Genomic DNA, 22,767 nt, shown 5'->3' with positions numbered 1-22,767 from the left:
TGCCCCATGGACCATCTGCAATAACTGGGAACAGGTAAGCTTTAGCTAGAAATGACAAATACTGTACACTAAACAGGGGCATCCCTATGCTTACTGACACCCGGTGTGGAGTATCTCCATGCGTACGCTGGCAAAAGGGGGCATGACCTTGCAGGAAGGGGGTGTGACATGGCATCCATAATCATCACTCCGGGGTCCCAGAAATACTGGACTGACCTCTGAGACTGTCTGCAGTATCGGCTCCAACACTGTGACAGGAGCCGAGTGCTACCCGTAATGATACAGTGCAGCACCTGGCTCCTGACTGAGGAGGAGATGGCATTATGGTATCACCCCTCGGTGTGTGATACCCGGGTGTGACCCACACCCCTGTAGTGACACCACTAATTACACACACACACTTCAGTCTGCTGAGACAGGGTAAGCCTCAAACAAAAAGGATGAGTCACATTAAGGGGTATATTCAATTGAAGTCAAAAGCTGTCATCTGTCGAAAAGACGGTAGTTTTCGACTTTAGGTCGGAAGGTGTTCCGACCTATTCAATCTTACCCCAAATTATTCGACTTGTCGAAAAGCATGTGCATCGGCGGAATAGCTGCCGATCCGCGTGCTTGTGTCGATAACGGGGCCAAAACTGACAGGGTTTGGCCCCCTTTTCGACCACCTTAATTCGACTTTAAAAAAAAGTCGAAGTGACATGCGGGAGCAGAGACAGGGAGAGCTGCGGGCAGCCAGATGGCGAGAGCAGTGCCGGAGGATGTCACAGCCGCCACTCACAGCAGTGTCCACCCGGCTTTAGCAAGCGAGACCTCGCTTGCTGGAGCCGGGTGGACGCTGCCGTGAGCGGCGGCTGTGATGTGGGGACAGGGAGAGGAGAGACGGGGGAGAGCAGCGCTACCTCAGCAGCTATATAGCCGCTGCTGTAGCGCTGCTCTCCCCCATCTGCCCGCGGCTCTCACCTGTCTAAGCTCCCGCATCTCAATTTGACTATTTTTAAAGTCGAATTGAGAATGCATTGAATAGCCCAGGTCGATCCATTCCGACAAATGAATGTCGGAATGGATCTGACTTCAATTGAATATACCCCTAAGGGTTCAATACAATCAGAAGCAAGTTTGTAAACGGAAACTCTCTTACATCACGTGAATGCGCACACCAGAGAAATAGGAGATTCGATTAGATATGTGAAATTGTAGGACTTGTGGCTTGGCTGCGTTACAATTCTAGAAAAAGCAACCTAAGAAGTGCATGAAAAAGTGGGGAAACCATCCTAGACCCCCCAAAAATGGCAACTGAGAAAGCAGGACCATATAGAAGGCTATTAATGATCACAATGAAAGTACAGGAGGTACTTAAAATGTGTAAAATGGCTGATTTATGCACTTGATGGTGGAAAAATGGCAGTCAGCAAATTAAAGTCTTTCCAGCATTTTGGGCCAGAGAAAAATGTAACTAAAGTGATTTCTCAGTGTTTTAATACAATTGTGTAAAAAGTTGGATGAAACGCTTTTTAGCTCCAATCTGCAAGTTCTAAACCTCCTCTACCATTAACAACTCTACATACACTGCCCACATCATTTAACCCACTGAGCTTTTTAGAGAAATCCTCCTGAAAACGGACAAGTCTTTATTGGCCAATTGATGCTATTTAAACCCCCCGACCCCCCAAGTGCATGACTTTTTTCTGCAAAAAAAATTATTTTCCTTCTTTTTCACCAGTTTAAGGTGCTGCGCACAAAAATAAGCAAATGTGAGTTTGAAATTGAGTTACAAATGTAATTTGCAGTATGAATTCACAGGAAACAACTCAACTAATTGAATTGCCCCACTTTATGTCTTCAAGGGGTGTTGCTTCTTCCTATTTATCTGGCTAAAGCAGTGGTTCCCAAACTCGGTCCTCAAGGCACCCTAACGGTCCAGGCTTTAAGAATATCCATGCTTGAGTACAGATGGTCTAATCAAAATGAATGCATTACTAATTAAGACACCTGTGCTGAAACATGGATATCCTTAAAACCTGGACCGTTAGGGTGCCTTGAGGACAGAGTTTCGGAACCACTGGACTAAAGATTTATCTCACACATCATGGTTAGTATGGGGTTTGCCAGGCATGTAACCCACACAACAAACAGCAACATGTCTGAGGGAAAAACAAGTTTGAATAATAAATCTATTTGTTAACTAATAAAGGTTACTGGAATAAAAAAAAAAACTGAGGACCATACAAGTCTTCAACTTTGATACCAATTTAAACACACAGTAGTATGACAATTAACTTTTGCAGTCCACATTAATAATATATATATATATATATATATATATATATATATATATATAAATAAATAAAAGAGCGCACACCTCACTTCAGTTTAGAAAAGCCACTTAGGGGTCTATTCATGAAGCCGTGAAAAGAGTAGAGAAGTGAGCCAGTGGAGAAGTTGCCAATGGCAACCAATCAGCTGCTCTGTATAATTTTATAATATGCAAATTATAAATGTTACTTCAATGCTGATTGGTTACAATGATCAACGTCTCCACTGGCTCACTTCACTCTTTTCACTGCTTCATGAAATGGTATGCAGTCATGTTCCTGACTGTCGGGATCCCCGCGGTCAAAATCCCGACCGCATTTGACATCCCGACCGCCATCCAGAATACCCTCTTGGGTGGTGGCGTGAACTACCACCTGAGGGGGAATATAACCTTGTGGCGACCCACCGATCCCACAAGGGGACATGCTGCGCTCGAGGTCGGGATTCTGCCCGTCGGGATTCTGGCTTTGGTATTTCGACCGCCGGGATCCCATCAGTCGGGAATTCATACTGATCCCCATGAATATACTCCTTAAAGTGAACAGTCATCTGGGCACTTATCACTGCATGTTTCTCTGTGCACTAAATGATGGCTGGTATGGCCAGAAACAAAAGTTTAGCCCCAACAGCCTGTACGCAGACCAAAGCAAAGGTACAGTGAGAATATCAAACAATACACTCTTCCGTAAAATGAGACTTTAAGATGACAAAGACACTGGTGTAGAAGATAACATTATTCAGTAAAAGGATGAATCAATAGAGCGTGATCAATGTTGTCCTAGTAAAAATAAATGTATTGTATGGAATACAATAAAAACACCCAAGCATCTTACTCTTTACATTAAATAAAAAACAACAACTCTATATTTAAATGTTCAAATGTCATTATACAGCGAGACTTTGAAGATCACTTTGATAGCTTTTCCTTCCCCAAGGAGCTCATTACTGGTATTTTGGAAGAGACAGCACTGCTGCTGACAGATACAGGCCCGCTTATTAACAGAGCTCTCAGCAGACTTAATCATGCCATTTTCAAGCCCAGCTAACAATATCAGTTGGCATATGGAAGATAAAGGCTTGATGTTCCCTTCTGCAATGCTTTCATTGTAGTCATTTTATATATGTAACATGGACAGAGTTCATCATTTATTACTTACCAAGCCCTAAAAGATCAACAGTCATCTCCGGGGCTCTCTTTGGACTGCCTTTAACCTCTATCTGGGCGTCTTTTTTCAAAACCTGTAAAAAGAGGCAAATTATTCATTAATGAGGCACTTAAGGGAACAAGGCAGCACATTTGCCCCTTTTGTGGTATGTTTAATATATTTTGTGACACTTGTTAGAAGCACATTGCAGGCTATTCCTCAACACATAAAGCAGTTCGAGATACTTCTGAAGACATAACTATTAGCTGTAACATACCGCAATGAGTCTATCCACTTCAAATACAGAAAAATCACAGGACCTATTTAAAATGCAATTACCAATCTAATTACAAAAATAGTTTCTTCAGTAGCTGCAATACAGAATGTAAACCTTCACAGTTATCCATGGAAGGTGCACATAGAAAATAATTAGATAAATGGTCTGATTTACTTTATTGATAAACTGTAAGAAAAAAAAATGCAAACATAACTTATCATCATCATCTGTTAGAACCTCATACTGTGAAACACTGGAAATAATATATATGGATATAGTCCAAAAAAACTTCTGCATTCATTGATTATAATGTCTATCACAGGTAAAAGCAAAATTATTATAAAGGCATTTCAATTAATTTCTTAAATACACTACACGAATACAATACACACACATTATATATATATATATATATATATATATATATATATATATATAAAAATGCAAATGCCAAAATAAGATAAGATAATTAAGACGTAAAGAAATACGTTTTGATAGAAGAATGGGATGGAGTATTGTGTATCAAGTTTTAAGAAGCAATATTTCCTCACCATCTGAACATCACGCGAGGTATAAAATTCATGCACTATAACCGTCTATTTGTACACTTATATAAATGGATACAGTACCTTTGGAGTTTAAACAAAATATATAATTTGTACAATATATCTGTTGGATCAAAAAATGCCTATGATGAAAGTATAAACTCATTACAAGATAAGAACATCTATCATGTGAGCTTAATGTACAGTACGTGATACTAATTAATGGACACATGTAGCTGCATATCATTTTCTTTCTGTACAGTACAAAGCCAGAAAACACACAGTTACTGTAATCTACCACAGTAGAAAAGCATTACATAGTGTACATAATCTATTAGACATTCACAATGGGCCTGATTCAGAGGCGGATGCAGATGCACTCGAAGTTTAGTTTCCGAGTGTAATATGCTAATGCTGCTGTGGGGATTTGTACATACAGCGCCTCTGACCCACCATTTGCGTACAAAGACACATCAGTTGGCAACATCGGATCTCTGTGCAATCATATGGTTGCTTAGAATGTCTGACAGGGCCTTTACATCTGCATACCAATTTGCAGTTGTAGGCTCAGCTATGGCCCATGTGATGCCTGCCTTTGTAGCCATGCCCCCTGTAACCTTTCACAAACGGTCACTACCTGTCATTCACTTTGCTAATAAATCCTCTGTGTGCAATGGTGCCGTGGGTGGGGGAGGGGTAACGGGTGGTGGAGGGGGTTATGAGCCACAGTGGGTGGGGGAGGGGTGGGTGCGGAGGTGCTGCGGGTGGGTTAGGGGGTCCAGAGCCACGGCAGGTGGGGGAGGGGCAGGTGCCATGGATGGGGCCTCGACGGCGGGTAGGTTAGGGGTTCCAGAGTCACTGCGAGTGGGGGAGGGTAATACACACCAACCCAGGCTCAGATGAGAGATGTTCCCTGCATGTTGTCTGTCAGTGTCATCTTCCTATTCTGTGTCTCACGCTGCAGCAGAGTATCTGACACATCTCCCCTCCCTCCCCGCTAGTCTCTGCTGCCTGGCCGCCCCCTCCCTCCTCTTTCTCTAGGCAATGTGAGCAGCAGCAGCAGCACCGGTGGCGGCTGCTCGAGCTACCTGTGCTGCGGTGTTCCACTGCTGCCGGATACCCGGGAGACGCGCTGCAGCTGCCCCCGATCGCTGGCCGCATGCTGCGCCCGGGTATTGTCCCGCAAACAGGCGAGACATGCGGCGCCGGAGGGGAGGGGGGGGGGGTTCCCCTTCCTCCAGCCAGGCAGTGTGTCCTCTGTTACTGCTGCTGCCGCCTAGGTGATAGGGGAAAAGGAGCAGGCTGCTATCTGCTGCCACTGATAGGAAAGGCTGGGCTAGTGTAGCTCTGTGCGGGACACGTAGTGGCAGAGCCTTCCCGGTCATTATGTGCAGGTTATCCCAGGGATCCCCTCCCGGGCTTAGTGCTGGGGATGGGCTCTGCTTCCACCAGACCGTAATGCGCTCACAATTGAATATTGATGTGTGGTATTCTCTCCTATATAATAGGCCAGATCTGTCACTCTCGGCCAATCAGCTGTGGGCTGTGTGTGAGAGACCTGATGCTAACCCAATGAAAGCTCCCAGCCATGCCCAGCGTTAGCCACAGTGTCACTCTGGGCTATTATTTATTTATTTAGGAGTTTCTGATTTTCACATTTGTAAATATAAATGAGTGTTAAAAATGTGGTAAATCTTTAGGGGTATATGCAATTCACGGCGAATCGCGGCAAATTATCGCCGTTTTTAAATTCGACACAATTCGACAGGTGAATTCCGGCAGGTGGCTGCTGGAATTCACCATATTAAATGAAAAACGGATTCGACAGACCCGCGGGCGAAAATCGGCCGATTTGGCGGATTTTGCCGCTATTTTAAAAAACGGGAAAAAACGGAAAAAAAAATGGCGTGGGGTCCCCCCTCCAAAGCATAACCAGCCTCGGGCTCTTCGAGCTGGTCCTGGTTCTAAAAATGCGGGGAAAAATTGGGCAGGGATCCCCCGTATTTTTAAAACCAGCACCGGGCTCCGCGCCTGGTGCTGGTGCCAAAAATACGGGGGCCAAAAAGAGTAGGGGTCCCCCGTATTTTTAACACCAGCATCGGGCTCCACTAGCTGGACAGATAATGCCACAGCCGGGGGTCACTTTTATGTCGTGCCCTGCGGCCGTGGCATTAACTACCCAACTAGTCACCCCTGGCCGGGGTACCCTGGGGGAGTGGGGACCCCTACAATCAAGGGGTCCCCCCCCCCCCCCCCCAGCCACCCAAGGGCCAGGGGTGAAGCCCGAGGCTGTCCCCCCCCATCCAATGGGCTGCGGATGGGGGGGCTGATAGCCTTTTGTGATAATAAAAAGATATTGGTTTTTCCAGTAGTACTACAAGTCCCAGCAAGCCTCCCCCGCAAGCTGGTACTTGGAGAACCACAAGTACCAGCATGCGGGAGAAAAACGGGCCCGCTGGTACCTGTAGTACTACTGAAAAAAAAATACCCAAATAAAAACAGTACACAGACACCTTGATAGTAAAACTTTATTACACACTACCGACACACACATACTTACCTATGTTGACACGCCGACTGCCACGGTCTCCGACGATCCGAGGGTACCCGTGATAAAATTATACTCACCTTCCAGCGTCCAGAGGTACATCCACGTCCAGATATAAATCCACGTACTTGTTAAAAAAACAAACCGAACACCCGCTCCATGACGGACTGAAAGGGGTCCCATGCTTTCACATCAGACCCCTTTCTCCCGAATGCCGGGACATCACGTGACTCCTGTCACTGAAGTCCCTTCAGCCAATCAGGAAGCGCTACTTCCGTGGCGCTTACCTGATTGTCTGTGCGCTGTCTGTGCAGCGACAGCGCATCGCAAAGGCGCTCCATTAGTTTCAATGGTGGGAACTTTGCCGTCAGCGGTGGGGTTACCCGCGGTCAGCCGCTGACCGGCGGGTGACCTCACCGCTAGCCGCTAAGTTCCCACCATTGAATATAATGGACGGGGCTGTGCGATGCGCTGTCTGAGTTCAGACAGCGCACAGCCAATCAGGTGAGCGCAACGAAGTTGCGCTTCCTGATTGGCTTTAGAGACCTTTGTGTGACAGCTGTCACTGACAGGTCTCATTCGTGGAAAGGGGTCTCATGTGTCAGCATGGGACCCCTTTCAGTCCGGTGGCCCGTGTGTTCGTTTTCTTTTTTTGGCAAGTACGTGGATGTATCTCTGGACCATGGCTGAGGTGAGTATATTGATCTTTTATTTTCAGGTATCCGTGGATTCTACATGGAGAAGAGGACCGATGTCGGCGTGTGAACATAGGTAAGTATGTGTGTGTCGACGTATGAAATAAAGTTTTACTGTCACGGTGTGTGTGTCCTGTTTTTATTTGGGTATTTTTTCCCCAGTAGTACTACAGGTACCAGCGGGCCCGTTTTTCTCCCGCATGCTGGTACTTGTGGTTCTCCAAGTACCAGCTTGCGGGGGAGGCTTGCTGGGACTTGTAGTACTACTGGAAAAAACAATATTCTTTTCATTATCACAAAAGGCTATCAGCCCCCCCATCCGCAGCCCATTGGATGGGGGGGGGGGGGGGACAGCCTCGGGCTTCACCCCTGGCCCTTGGGTGGCTGGGGGGGGGACCCCTTGATTGAAGGGGTCCCCACTTCCCCAGGGTACCCCGGCCAGGGGTGACTAGTTGGATATTTAATGCCACGGCCGCAGGGCACGGCATAAAAGTGACCCCCGGCTGTGGCATTATCTGTCCAGCTAGTGGAGCCCGATGCTGGTGTGAAAAATACGGGGGACCCCTGCTCGTTTTGTCCCCCGTATTTTTGGCACCAGCACCAGGCGCAGAGCCCGGTGCTGGTTTTAAAAATACGGGGGATCCCCTGTCAATTTTTTCCCCGCATTTTTAGAACCAGGACCAGCTCGAAGAGCCCGAGGCTGGTTATGCTTTGGAGGTGGGACCCCACGCCATTTTTTTTAAGGATTTTACCGTTCCAGCAATAAAAAAAAAAAATATTTTAAAAAATATATAAATAATATTTGTGCCTCCAAAAAAAAAAAATACCTAATCCCTTCTAATATAAATAGATATGCTATTCCTAAAAAAAAAAACACCAAAAAAAACATGTTTAATTTTTTTTTTATTGTTTTCACCCTCCAAAGTGTGGCGGATTGAAAATGACGAATTTGCTGTCTAAAAGCACTGCTGTCGAATTTCCAAACTTGAATTGAATATGCTTTTGTCGAATTGCAGCACTTGTTTCATTGCAGAAAAGTTGAATTTGCAAAAATTCGAATTTCAAAAAGTCGAATTTTGAAAGTCCGTTTTTTGGTCGGAAAGCACTGAATTGCATAGGCGAATTTTTTTGGGGGCGAAAATGACCCGAAATTCGACAATTTCGGGAATTCGACCGCAATTGCATATACCCCATAGAGATATAAACTTGAGCAGTCTTAATGTAAGTAGTTATTAATCCATGGTTCTTGGCGTTACCCGAGGAGCACCCGTAACAGACACGTTAAAAAGTGACAGGACCATTTTTTTAGTTTATTAAATTCTACACACTGGAGGTGCAATCCAAATTTTGATCCGATTGTCAGTTTGGGCGTTATCATTCACGCAACGCAAGCCATGCATCAATAATGATGTCATTATGTTAACCCCCTTTTCATCCCCTTAGGGGAGGTTTATTAAAATTCTAAGTACGTTGTTTTCCTATTTCCCACCTGAAGAATACCTATGTTAGATTTCAGCTACCTAACATATCGGGAAGTGAGAGAATTAGTGATGAGGGAGACGAGTGAGAAGTAAAGATTTTTTTTATTTTTTATTTTATTTTTTATTTTTAACTGTATACAAACTACCAATTTTTTTTTTTTTAAATGATCAATTGTATTTAACCCTCATTCAACATAATTCTATTACTAAAAAAGCATATTTGTTAAAATAAATTCTACTGAATCAGGTTTAATTAGCCATTAATATAATCTGATAATAAAGTACATTTTGGGGACATCTTTGATAAAACAATTAGCCAGTTGAGTGGTTAAAAAAAATATTTATTATTTTTATTAACAGTTTCTTATATAACGCAGCATATTCCGTTGCGCTTTACAATTAGAACAACAGTAATAGAACAACACTGGGTAAAAACAGACAGACATAGAGGTAGGAAGGCCCTACTCGCAATCTATGGGGAAATAGGCATTGATACACAAGGATAGATGCTACCTATAGCATAATGGTCCACCAGATTGCTAGGTTCTTAATGGGTTGTATGATATGATCACCCCGCAATGTTGGGCAAGTGTCAGGAGGGTGTAAGAGTAAAGAAAGACAAGATATGCAATGTTATGTATACTGTACAGAGAGGACAAGTAGGAAGAAATAGCCTTGGTGTTTGCCATTAACTATCAGTTACATTGGCCTGCTGTGAATTTGAGATAGATTATAGACATAATGTAACCCTATTTATGATTCTCGGTTCAAGTTTTACAAATGCTTTCTATCCAAAGAAAGCTAACTCTGCCAGATTATTAACAACTCATTTTATTCAGGTTACTGCAATACATATTGGCTATTAGATTTAGGGTGCTGGTTTTGTACGTTATACAGAAACAGCTGAAACATGCAGCTAAATGAATCCATTAATTATCTTAACGTATATTAATTTCACATTATGATCCTTTAGTTTACTGTTGTTATATTAGGACTTAAATGTTGAGATGGACCAACTCAATAAATGGTCCTCAAGTGAGCCACAGAAGCTTTGAACCTAGCAGAAACTTCTATTGGGAATCTTAAATGCCTTCACATCCTGCAGTTTTGTACAGTAATTGAAAAGGCATGAAATCAGTTTATGCACTGATGTTTTTGGACATGACAAATCTTTTACACAATGACAGTGAAAGCTCTGCAATATGGCTTACAATGAGGATAGAGCAGCAGTTTTTCCAACCATGTGTCTAGGCACCCTTGGATGATGCAAGGTCTTTGCAGGTGTGCCTCAGGTTGGTGGTCCAGAAAAAAAATCAAACTATTTACGGTCAGTTAAAGGCAAAACCAGTGCTAGTGGCTGCCAATCCTAAAACATGTGCACAACCACCACCAAGTAACTCACCCTAAGGATGACAAGTAGGCACAATTTACTTAATTTAATCATTTTTCTAATTTATCAATGAAAAACTTTTATCATAGGGGTGTGCCGTTATACAAGAAAAATTGAAAGTCACTGGGATAGACATCAAAATAAATATTTTTTTTTTAAAAACACAACCCAGCAACCTCTTAAACACCTTTTCTCCTTTAGCTTTTTCTAAAAATAGGGTAAGGCATTATCCTTACCAAAAAGGTAACCATGGTATATCTCACTGAAGGTGCATCCAATTGAGAAAGAGAGCTTTATACACTTTGCTGAATGGTTTATCTTCTACACATTGGAATGGCTGGGAGTGCAAACCATATTTTCATGTAAGGCTGTTTTAGAGGTTTATTGCTGACTGATAACGGAGCAGCAAATCTGCTTTTTGGTGCAATGCACAGTAATTAACCTTACTGATAAGCTTGTAGATGGGTCAGTAAACAAACCAAAACAAACAATATTGTTACTAAAATCTCTGGACTGCCCATAGGTTTACTGTGGACTAATACCATCCAATTTGAATCATATTTCTCCATCTCATTTTCCTAATTAATGCTCTACTCCAAAATGAAATTTGTATGCCTCTTGATTTGTGGAGGATTAATATCACCATTATTCGTAAACCAAGTTTCTGTAAGTACAAATTCATCTCCTTAATCAAAATAGATGAAAATGAAAGTAAAAGTTTGCACAATAATAAGAATAATAATAACAAAAAAGTTTTAGAATACAATAAACCTGAACAATCTGGCAACATGTCCTCCAAAAGTACAATTGGCAAAATTGACATAATTCTTAATATAATTCACTTGGCTTATGAAGACTAGTCTCTTTTGATGCTTTTCCTTGAAGAAAAATCTTTGACCATTTCAAGTAGAGCTAGAAGGCAGTGAGTCACAAAGAGTCGTTCCTCCTTCTCATGACTTTGAAGGGTTTTCTATCTGCATGAGTTTGAATCACTGAATTTCACTCCCATCATTGACATTCAAAATGGGAACAGACAAGGCTGCTTACTAACTTGCATTCTTTGTGCCTAGATCCTCTGGTGCAAATTGTACAAACTACTGTACAGGTGCATTATTTGCGAGTGAAATGGACTATAAGAACTCCTTATTTGGAGATTTTGTGCTTTTTAGGATGTAGCCATGTGATCTGCGGAATATCTACACTTACATCCTGCCCTCTCAAGATCCCGACAGTCAGCATGCCGACTAACAGGAACTACTCCCACTCATGGGTGTTCACGAAACCCATAGAGTGGGAATACAACCTGTGGTGAGCTCCGCTCGGCAATGAGCCCAGAAGGTGCTTTGTTACGCTCACTCCTCGTCCCCTCGCCGGCATTCTAGTCCCTGCGTTTTATGGTGACCAGCAGGATCCAAAACGCTGGTCACCCATACCCAACCCATGATTTCTATATACTGTAGCACCAACTTTGACATGCCTACCCAATGTATACTCAATAACCAAATTGTAGGCAGAGGTCAGGTTTTCTTAATGATTCAAACACTAATTCTTCAAATATATCATTTCTTAAGCAAGTGGGTAATCTCCTAGATCAATTGCTTCAAATCTTTAAATTTTTTTGACATAAAACAGTATGACATTTTTAACAGTATGTGTCAATTATCAATGACTTCTACAAAAAGAAATTTGATATTATGAAATTATTTTTAGGCATAGATATTTAACATTTTCTGGAAAGGGTAGAATTTCAGCGTGAATACACGGCCCCATATGTTTATGCTTTTAACATCCTTACCAATGTCGCAAACAAAAATCACAGATAGCTGCAAAAATATATCATAGCTTTGGACCAAGAAAAAGCATGGTCTTTTCATCAACATTTGTACTAAGAAAAAAGGACCTGGGGTTCCTACGCTTCTCCCGAACAGCTCAACCGACTAAAATACTTTGCATGAATTAACGGCCATATTTGGGACACCAAGAGAAATTAAAATAATTCAATTTATGGCTATAGTCATTGTGATATATGGTCATCATGACTATTTATTTGGAATGAACCATAAAACCCCTGCAGCACCATACAATCAACATATCAAAATAAATAAATAAATAAATTATATACATATTATATATATATATATATATATACATACATACACACACACACACACACACACACACACACACACACACACACACACACACACTGTACAAAAAAAACAAAGAAGATGAAGGAGCAGACATGAGATAAATGGTACAAAGAGTCCAGCTTGTGGCGCTTGAAGTTTTGATATAAATGAGAAAATGCTGAGAGAATAGGAGCTAGTGGAACGTGGAGTGGAGACTGGGACTAGAGTTGGCAAAAAAAAAAAAAAAAAAGTGAATGAAAGGGTTTGGAGCAGTTTTTCATGAAAACTGATCCAAATGCCCTTCAATACATTCAGGTGATACTAAAATAATGTGAAAAGGGTGTGAAAACACCCTTTTTCACATTATTTTAGTAAAAAATAAGATTTTACTCACCGGTAAATCTATTTCTCGTAGTCCGTAGTGGATGCTGGGGACTCCGTAAGGACCATGGGGAATAGACGGGCTCCGCAGGAGACTGGGCACTCTATAAGAAAGATTTGGTACTATCTGGTGTGCACTGGCTCCACCCTCTATGCCCCTCCTCCAGACCTCAGTTAGGATACTGTGCCCGGAAGAGCTGACACAATAAGGAAGGATTTTTGAATCCCGGGTAAGACTCATACCAGCCACACCAATCACACCGTATAACTCGTGATACTATACCCAGTTAACAGTTTGAAATATAACTGAGCCTCTCAACAGATGGCTCAACAATAACCCTTTAGTTAGGCAATAACTATATACAAGTATTGCAGACACTCCGCACTTGGGATGGGCGCCCAGCATCCACTACGGACTACGAGAAATAGATTTACCGGTGAGTAAAATCTTATTTTAAACTCAAGGTCCTCCTCAGCCAGGGTATCAAATTTGTAGAATTTTGCAAACGTGTTTGCCCCTGACCAAGTAGCAGCTCGGCAAAGTTGTAAAGCCGAGACCCCTCGGGCAGCCGCCCAAGATGAGCCCACCTTCCGTGTGGAATGGGCTTTTACAGATTTAGGCTGCGGTAAGCCTACCGCAGAATGCGCCAGCTGAATAGTGCTACAAATCCAGCGCGCAATAGACTGCTTAGAAGCAGGAGCACCCATCTTGTTGGGTGCGTACAGGACAAAAAGCGAGTCAGTCTTTCTGACTCCAGCCGTCCTGGAAACAAAGTTTCAGGGCCCTGACTACATCCAGTAACTTGGAATCCTCCAAGTCCCCAGTAGCCGCAGGCACCACAATAGGTTGGTTCAAGTGAAAAACAGATACCACCTTAGGGAGAAACTGGGGACGAGTCCTCAATTCTGACCTATCCATATGAAAAATCAGATAAGGGCTTTTACAAGACAAAGCCGCCAATTCTGACACACGCCTGGCCGAAGCCAAGGCCAATAACATGACCACTTTCCACGTGAGATATTTCAGATCCACAGTTTTAAGTGGTTCAAACCAATGTGATTTTAGGAAATTCAACACCACATTGAGATCCCAAGGTGCCACGGGAGGCACAAAAGGGGGCTGAATATGAAGCACTCCCTTTACAAAAGTCTGAACTTCAGGCAGTGAAGCCAGTTCTTTCTGGAAGAAAATCGACAGGGCCGAAATCTGGACTTTAATGGAACCCAATTTTAGGCCCATAGTCACTCCCGACTGTAGGAAGTGTAGAAAGCGACCCAGCTGAAATTCCTCTGTTGGGGCCTTCCTAGCCTCACACCACGCAACATATCTTCGCCAAATACGGTGATAATGGTTCGCGGTTACTTCTTTCCTGGCTTTTATTAGCGTAGGAATGACTTCCTCCGGAATGCCCTTTTCCTTTAGGATCCGGAATTCAACCGCCATGCCGTCAAACGCAGCCGCGGTAAGTCTTGGAACAGACAGGGCCCCTGCTGCAGCAGATCCTGTCTGAGCGGTAGAGGCCATGGGTCCTCTGATATCATTTCTTGAAGTTCCGGGTACCAAGCCCTTCTTGGCCAATCCGGAACCACGAGTATCGTTCTTACTCCTCGCCTTCTTATTATTCTCAGTACCTTTGGTATGAGAGGCAGAGGAGGGAACACATAAACCGACTGGTACACCCACGGTGTCACTAGAGCGTCCACAGCTATCGCCTGAGGGTCCCTTGACCTGGCGCAATATCTCTTTAGCTTTTTGTTGAGGCGGGACGCCATCATGTCCACCTGTGGCCTTTCCCAACGGTTTACCAACAGTAGGAAGACTTCTGGATGAAGTCCCCACTCTCCCGGGTGTAGGTCGTGTCTGCTGAGGAAGTCTGCTTCCCAGTTGTCCACTCCCGGAATGAACACTGCTGACAGTGCTAGTACGTGATTTTCCGCCCATCGGAGAATCCTTGTGGCTTCCGCCATTGCCATCCTGCTTCTTGTGCCGCCCTGTCGGTTCACATGGGCGACTGCCGTGATGTTGTCTGACTGGATCAGTACCGGCTGGTTTTGAAGCAGGGGTCTTGCCTGACTTAGGGCATTGTAAATGGCCCTTAGTTCCAGAATATTTATGTGTAGGGAAGTCTCCTGACTTGACCATAGTCCTTGGAAGTTTCTTCCCTGTGTGACTGCTCCCCAGCCTCGAAGGCTGGCATCCATGGTCACCAGGACCCAGTCCTGTATGCCGAATCTGCGGCCCTCTAGAAGATGAGCACTCTGCAGCCACCACAGTAGAGACACCCTGGTCCTTGGAGACAGGGTTATCATTTGATGCATCTGAAGATGCGATCCCGACCACTTGTCCAAGAGGTCCCACTGGAAGGTCCTCGCATGGAACCTGCCGAATGGAATTGCTTCGTATGAAGCCACCATTTTTCCCAGGACTCGTGTGCAGCGATGCACCGATACCCGTTTTGGTTTTAGGAGGTCTCTGACTAGAGATGACAGCTCCTTGGCTTTCTCCTGCGGGAGAAACACTTTTTTCAGTTGTGTGTCCAAAATCATCCCCAGGAACAGTAAGCGAGTGGAAGGAACCAGCTGTGACTTTGGAATGTTCAGAATCCAGCCATGCTGTTGTAGCACTTCCTGAGATAGTGCTACTCCGACCAGTAACTGCTCCCTGGACCTCGCCTTTATAAGGAGATCGTCCAAGTATGGGATAATTAAAACTCCCTTTTTTCGAAGGAGTATCATCATTTCTGCCATTACCTTGGTAAACACCCTCGGTGCCGTGGACAGTCCAAACGGTAGTGTCTGGAATTGGTAATGGCAATCCTGTACCACAAATCTGAGGTACTCCTGGTGAGGAAGGTAAATAGAGACATGCAGGTAAGCATCCTTGATGTCCAGGGATACCATGTAATCCCCCTCGTCCAGGCTTGCAATAACCGCCCTGAGCGATTCCATCTTGAACTTGAATTTTGTTATGTAAGTGTTCAAGGATTTCAAATTTAAAATGGGTCTCACCGAACCGTCTGGTTTCGGTACCACAAACAGTGTGGAATAGTAGCCCCGGCCATTCACCTGCTGGGAATACAGCTTGTGAATGGCCTCTAGCACAGCCTCCCTGCCCGATGGAGTCGTCGGTAAGGCTGATTTGAGGAAACGGCGGGGGGGGCGGCGCCTCGAATTCCAGCTTGTACCCCTGAGATACTACTTGAAGGATCCAGGGATCCACCCGTGAGCGAGCCCACTGATCGCTGAAATTCTTGAGGCGGCCCCCCACCGTACCTGGCTCCGCCTGTGGAGCCCCACCGTCATGCGGCGAATTTGGAAGAAGCGGGGGAGGACTTTTGGTCCTGGGAACCTGCTGTGTGTTGCAGCTTTTTCCCCCTTCCTCTGCCTCTAGACAGAAAGGACCCGCCTTTTCCCCGCCTGTTTTTCTGGGGTCGAAAGGACTGTACTTGGTAATACGGTGCTTTCTTAGGCTGTGAGGGGACATAGGGTAAAAATGCAGACTTCCCAGCCGTTGCTGTGGAAACAAGGTCTGAGAGACCGTCCCCGAATAACTCCTCACCCTTATAAGGCAAAACTTCCATGTGCCTTTTAGAATCTGCATCTCCTGTCCACTGCCGAGTCCATAAGCCTCTCCTAGCAGAAATGGACAAAGCACTTATTCTAGATGCCAGCCGGCAGATCTCCCTCTGTGCATCTCTCATGTATAAGACCGAGTCTTTTATATGCTCTATGGTTAGCAATATAGTGTCTCTGTCTAGGGTGTCAATATTTTCCGACAGGGAATCTGACCAAGCAGCAGCAGCACAGCACATCCAGGCTGAGGCAATAGCTGGTCTCAGTATAACACCAATGTGTGTGTAAATAGATTTTAGGATAGCCTCCTGCTTTCTATCAGCAGGTTCCTTTAGGGCGGCCGTATCCGGAGACGGTAGTGCCACCTTTTTAGACAAACGTGTGAGCGCTTTATCCACCCTAGGGGGAGTTTCCCAACGTGACCTATCCTCTGGCGAGAAAGGGAACGCCATTAGTAATTTTTTTGAAATCACCAATTTTTTATCGGGGAAAGCCCACGCTTCTTCACACACCTCATTCAATTCCTCAGATGGGGGAAAAACTATAGGTAGTTTTTTCTCCCCAAACATAATACCCTTCTTTGAGGTACCCGGGTTTATATCACTAAGGTGTAATACCTCTTTCATTGCCTCAATCATGCCACAAATGGCCCTAGTGGACATTAAATTTGACTCATCGTCGTCGACACTTGCATCAGTATCCGTGTCGACATCTGTGTCTGCTATCTGAGGTAGTGGTCGTTTCAGGGCCCCTGACGGCCTTTGAATCGTCTGGGCAGGCACGAGCTGAGAAGCCGGCTGTCCCGCATTTGGCATGTCGTCAAATTTTTTATGTAAGGAGTCGACACTTGCACGTAATTCCTTCCATAAATCCATCCACTCAGGTGTCTGCCCCGCAGGGGGTGACATCACATTAATAGGCATCTGCTCCGCCTCCACATAAGTCTCCTCATCAAACATGTCGACACAGCCGTACCGACACACCGCACACACACAGGGAATGCTCTTACAAGGAGACAGGACCCCACAAAAGCCCTTTGGGGAGACAGAGAGAAAGTATGCCAGCACACACCAGAGCGCTATAATAATACAGGGACTAACTGAATTATGACCCTTTATAGCTGCTTATTATATTAAACTGCGCCCAAATTTAGTGCCCCCCTCTCTTTTTTACCCTTTCCGTAGTGTAGACTGCAGGGGAGAGTCAGGGAGCTTCCTTCCAGCGGAACTGTGAGGGAATAATGGCGCCAGTGTGCTGAGGGAGAAGGCTCCGCCCCTTTTTCGGCGGCCTTTCTCCCGCTTTTTTTTCTGGATTCTGGCAGGGGTAATTACCACATATATAGCCTCTGGGACTATATATTGTGGTTATTTTGCCAGCAGAGGTGATATTATTGCTGCTCAGGGCGCCCCCCCCAGCGCCCTGCACCCATCAGTGACCGGAGTGTGAAGTGTGTATGAGGAGCAATGGCGCACAGCTGCAGTGCTGTGCGCTACCTTGGTGAAGACTGAAGTCTTCTGCCGCCGATTTTCCGGACCATCTTCATGCTTCTGGCTCTGTAAGGGGGACGGCGGCGCGGCTCCGGGAACGAACACCAAGGACGAGTCCTGCGGTCGATCCCTCTGGAGCTAATGGTGTCCAGTAGCCTAAGAATCCCAAGCTAGCTGCAAGCAGGTAGGTTCGCTTCTTCTCCCCTTAGTCCCTCGATGCAGTGAGCCTGTTGCCAGCAGGTCTCACTGTAAAATAAAAAACCTAATTTAAACTTTCTTTCTAGCAGCTCAGGAGAGCTCCTAGTGTGCAACCAGCTCGGGCCGGGCACAGAAATCTAACTGAGGTCTGGAGGAGGGGCATAGAGGGAGGAGCCAGTGCACACCAGATAGTACCAAATCTTTCTTATAGAGTGCCCAGTCTCCTGCGGAGCCCGTCTATTCCCCATGGTCCTTACGGAGTCCCCAGCATCCACTAGGACGTTAGAGAAATAATGTTGAAAAATAGACCCCTTAGTGGCTTAAATTGACACCCAGAAAGACAGCGGTGTTTCCACTGCTCTTACTTACTGTAGGCAGAAGTCTTGGAACTGTAAAAGCCAACAGTAAATTATGATTGGTAACAACCAAATCCAGAAGTACTTAAAAGTTGAGCCTTTATATTGCAGCACAATAATTCAATCAATGCTTTGTTATGATTAAGGAAAGATTTCCAAGGATGCCCTGAGTCACAACATCTCACCAAGGGTCTGTTAAGACAAACTGGACATTATCCAGGACTTAATAATAGAACTGACAGGTCACTATCTGAGGAGGTATCCGGACTCTAGGTCAACACTGTCGAGTTCGACACACATTAGGTCGACATTGAATACATTGACACAGAAAATAGAACGACAATGCCACTAGGTTGACATGAAGAAGGTGGACATAGAAAAAGGTCGACGTGAGTTTTTCACTTTCTATTCTTTCATTTTTTTTAACTTTTTCATACTTTATGATCCACGTGGACTACAATTGGGAATGGTAACCTGTGCCGAGCACAGCAGTAGCGGAGCGAGGCACCTTGCCATGGCGAGTGAAGCGAGCCATGCGAGGGGACGCGGTGCACTAATTGGGGTTCCCCGTCACTTTACGAAGAAAACGATACCAATTTTTTTTTTTTAAACTCATGTCGACCTTTCTCCATGTCAACCTAATGGCCGTGTCAACACATTTCCTGTGTCGACGTAGTCACTGTCGACCCTGAGTCCCATACACATCTGAGGATGTGGCAGGTGAGAGATTGAGTATAGTAAACTTTCCAAACTAGAACTCTGATTTTGTAACAAAAAGCATGGGGAAAACAAACACCTCTCCTGGAGTTAAAGGGCAGCAAAAATGCTGTAATATGCCCTTTAAACCAGCTGAACAAACAACGGTTTTGAATAGTCTGAAATCAGAAAGACCAACTTTACACAGTGACAGCTCCAGACCCCCACGGACTACCTCATGATGCTCTAAATACAGGTCTGTCTCTCATTCATTTGTTTTTATAATCAAAACATATTGTGTATCTCGGATTGCCAGTGTTGGATTCAGATAAATTCCATGTTCACTTCTCATTTAGCCTATTCTCAGTTAATAAACCTTTCAATGTGAAAAATCTGCACTCAAAATCTAAATAAACCATATCAGCTGACAAATTAGGATATCAGTTAACTGCGAGGGGAGAAATTATGCAGTATACAATTTATTACATTTCGTAACTACTAAGAATATAGGACTAGAAAGAGAAATTAATTTGGAAAAATATAATTTGTTCCCTACATGTTCAACAGATGTCTCACTTGAATCATTTAAGTATTTATTAGATAAAAAGCTGTATTGACCAATCCGTTTGCAATTTATTAGCCCGATGAATATAATTTTATCAGACCTCGTTTACTATAAACTCACAATCTGGTTCATTTTGAATTCTTCTCCCAAATAAGTATTACAGGCAAAGAAAGAGAATTTAAAAGGAAAGAGCTACACAGCAGAAAATAAAACCTTTTTCATCAAGAAACAAATCAGCTGCCCTCCCAACATATTACATATCCTGACCCATCTCTGAAAACCCTGTCTTACAGTATAAAGGCAATTAATGTTCAAGCAAACAATACAAAATAAGTAATGTAATATGAAATATTGCATTTAACTCATGAGCTCTTAGAGTAGATTGGGAGAAACATTTCCATACAGGCCATATAAATAACGAAAGGCTACATTAAATCCGTTTTTAAACATTTATTTTTCAATTAGTTTACAATACCAATGATTCAATAATCTGTATGCTCTTGGGTGAGAAGGTCCCAAATATTCCCTCCATAATCTTACTGGGGCGTCACTAGTGTCCGGACATTCCACAGTAGCCCAAACAATTAAATGCATGCAAATACCCCAGTCCATCCTGACACGTCGCGCGAGTATCTTACAGCTTTGGGTGCCTTTTTTTGCTGAAAATGCATCTTAATCGCAATGCAATAGGACTAGGGGGGTAATTCAGGCCTGATCGTAGGAGCAAATTAGTTAGCAGTTGGGCAAAACCATGTGCACTGCAGGGGGAGCAGATATAACACGTGCAGAGAGAGTTATACCCCTTTCACACACAGGATTTTGAACACTGGAGTTTCCCGGGTCGGACCTGGCTTCATACCCCATTTACACTGCTCTTCAATCCGGGTTATTCCCAGGTCAGCACAGTTTACACTGAAGCCGGGTCAGCCCTGTTTTTCCCTGTGCATGTCATTAAAAATGGCCTTTTAGGGCTGATAAAGAGGAGGTCACAAAAGTTAATAAAAGGGAGGGGTGGTGCCTGCTCCCAGCATTGCAGCAATGATGGCAGACGGATTAGGTGTGTTTCAGTTCCTGCTGTTCTATACAGCAACAGAGAGCTTGTTTCGGGTCTGGCAAAGAGTCAGGCTGAGGGTGAAGCTCTGGCTCACACTACGTGTCAGCAGTGTCTTGGTGCAGATCAGGCTGTGAGCAGACTGGGAATACTGTATGCAGGTCAGGCTGTGGCTGTAGTGAAGAGAATAGGCTACAGAAGCTGCATAAACACTGCTGTGATGCTCCATGTGCACTGTCTGCGAGGCACTGACAGATGACATCAGCCAGTGCCACAGAAGCTCCAATCAGCTTCTCTCTGCAAAAGCCGGGTCAAATAACCCGGGTTCGGGACGTTTACACTGCCACAGAATCCGGGTCCGACCCGGATCATTTCCCAGGATTCCCGGGAAACAAGACTCTGGTTATTTTTTAAGACCCCATTTACACCAAGACCTGACCTGAATTGACTTGGCAATAACCCGGGTTATTTGGTGTAAAATGGATATTAGATTTGGGTGGGGTGTGTTCAAACTGAAATCTAAATTGCAGTGTAGAAATAAAGCAGCCAGTATTTACCCTGCACAGAAACAATATAACCCACCCAAATCTAACTTTCTCTGCAAATGTTATATCTGCCATGCCTGCAGCGCACATGGTTTTGGCCAACTGCTAACAAATTTGCTGCTATGATCAGGTCTGAATTACCCCCAAGGGCACACAAGGAGACTGCTGATTAATTTGATGTATGACGCTTAACGTGTGTGTGTGTGTGTGTGTGTCTCTCTGAATCCATACATGAAGTGCTACAATGTATCAGCAAAAGCTTTTTTACAGTAAAGTTCTGTTCTGTATGCAGACACAGTCACACAATATACAAGTGTCGTAACAAATTAGTCAGCACAGTCCCCTTGTGCGTTCCAGTAGCACTGCAATGTGGTTAAAAAATATTTTCACCAAAAAACAAAAACAAAAGTCACCCGACGTTAGCAGAGCAGCATGGGACCTGGCGGGCTCACTCACGCCAGGCATCTCATGTTGCATGGCACATTGAGGCTAGATATATGAGGACTGCTTCCCTGACAACTAGCTAAGACCAAACCTGCCCTCTCTTTCATCCAGCCACTAAGACCACTTTCAAATCGCACAAATAACCCGGTATCGACCCGGCATATAGCCGGGTCGACACGGGTCAGTGTGCGGTGTGAAAGGGCCATGTCCGAATTCCCGGACCCGATAATTCAACCCAGGTGATAAGAAGGGTTATTCCAGGGTTTCGTAACGGGTCAGGCACAGTGTGAATGGGTTGCCAGGTCGATGTGACCCGGTACCCATTCACAGAATAGGGAGAGGCAGCACGGAGATGAGCTCATGTCCCAGCACCGCATCTGCCTCCGTCCCCCACCGTTATGACAACCGACCTGGCAGTTTGCCGGATCGGGAAGCCAGAAGATAGTCTCCAATACCGGAACCCACCCGGGAAGGACCTGTTTCCAATTACCGGGTGGGATCCGGCATTGGAGATGTGAAAAGGGTGTAACTGGTGTTGGAAGACCCAACACTGGTTTCCACAAACCTTTATACCTTCACACAACTCAGTCACACCCACGTAGTGCATTACCTTTGCTGTAGAAAGAAGCAGGATTCTTAACCCTACTTGCCCTTTGTTTTAAGGAGTGAGTCCTGTTCTCTTATAGTGGCACTCTGGAACTTGTAATATATATTTCAATATCTATTTCATAGATTATTCATACATACACACTACATATTTAAACACACATTACATATTTATATACCCACACACATACAGGCTAGATCACTATTCACAGAGAAGATATACTAAAAACATAAATGGCTTTAAGGAATAAAACAATTACAATAGGAAAGAGACCACGCACCACAGTAGCAAGACCAACATTTCTTCAGCTGATCATGATCTTAAGTAGGGTGTATTACGTG

At 44.4% G+C, this 22,767-nt stretch overlaps 1 protein-coding gene across 2 annotated transcripts in view; it reads right to left on the bottom strand.

The window, feature by feature from the left end:
- Nucleotides 1–22,767, bottom strand: part of SMAP1 (small ArfGAP 1) — a 568,890-nt gene that overhangs the window by 155,814 nt on the left and 390,309 nt on the right. For both annotated transcript variants that reach the window (XM_063916783.1, XM_063916784.1), the window contains one exon: nt 3,471–3,552. In XM_063916783.1, coding sequence (XP_063772853.1) covers nt 3,471–3,552 — 82 coding nt within the window. The remainder of the gene's footprint in view (nt 1–3,470; nt 3,553–22,767) is intronic.

The sequence above is a fragment of the Pseudophryne corroboree genome, chromosome 4 (assembly GCF_028390025.1).
Source record: "Pseudophryne corroboree isolate aPseCor3 chromosome 4, aPseCor3.hap2, whole genome shotgun sequence".
In the NCBI taxonomy this organism is placed as follows: domain Eukaryota; kingdom Metazoa; phylum Chordata; class Amphibia; order Anura; family Myobatrachidae; genus Pseudophryne; species Pseudophryne corroboree.
The sequence above is the reverse complement of the archived record's forward strand: the minus strand, read 5'-3'. Positions and strand labels throughout refer to the sequence as shown.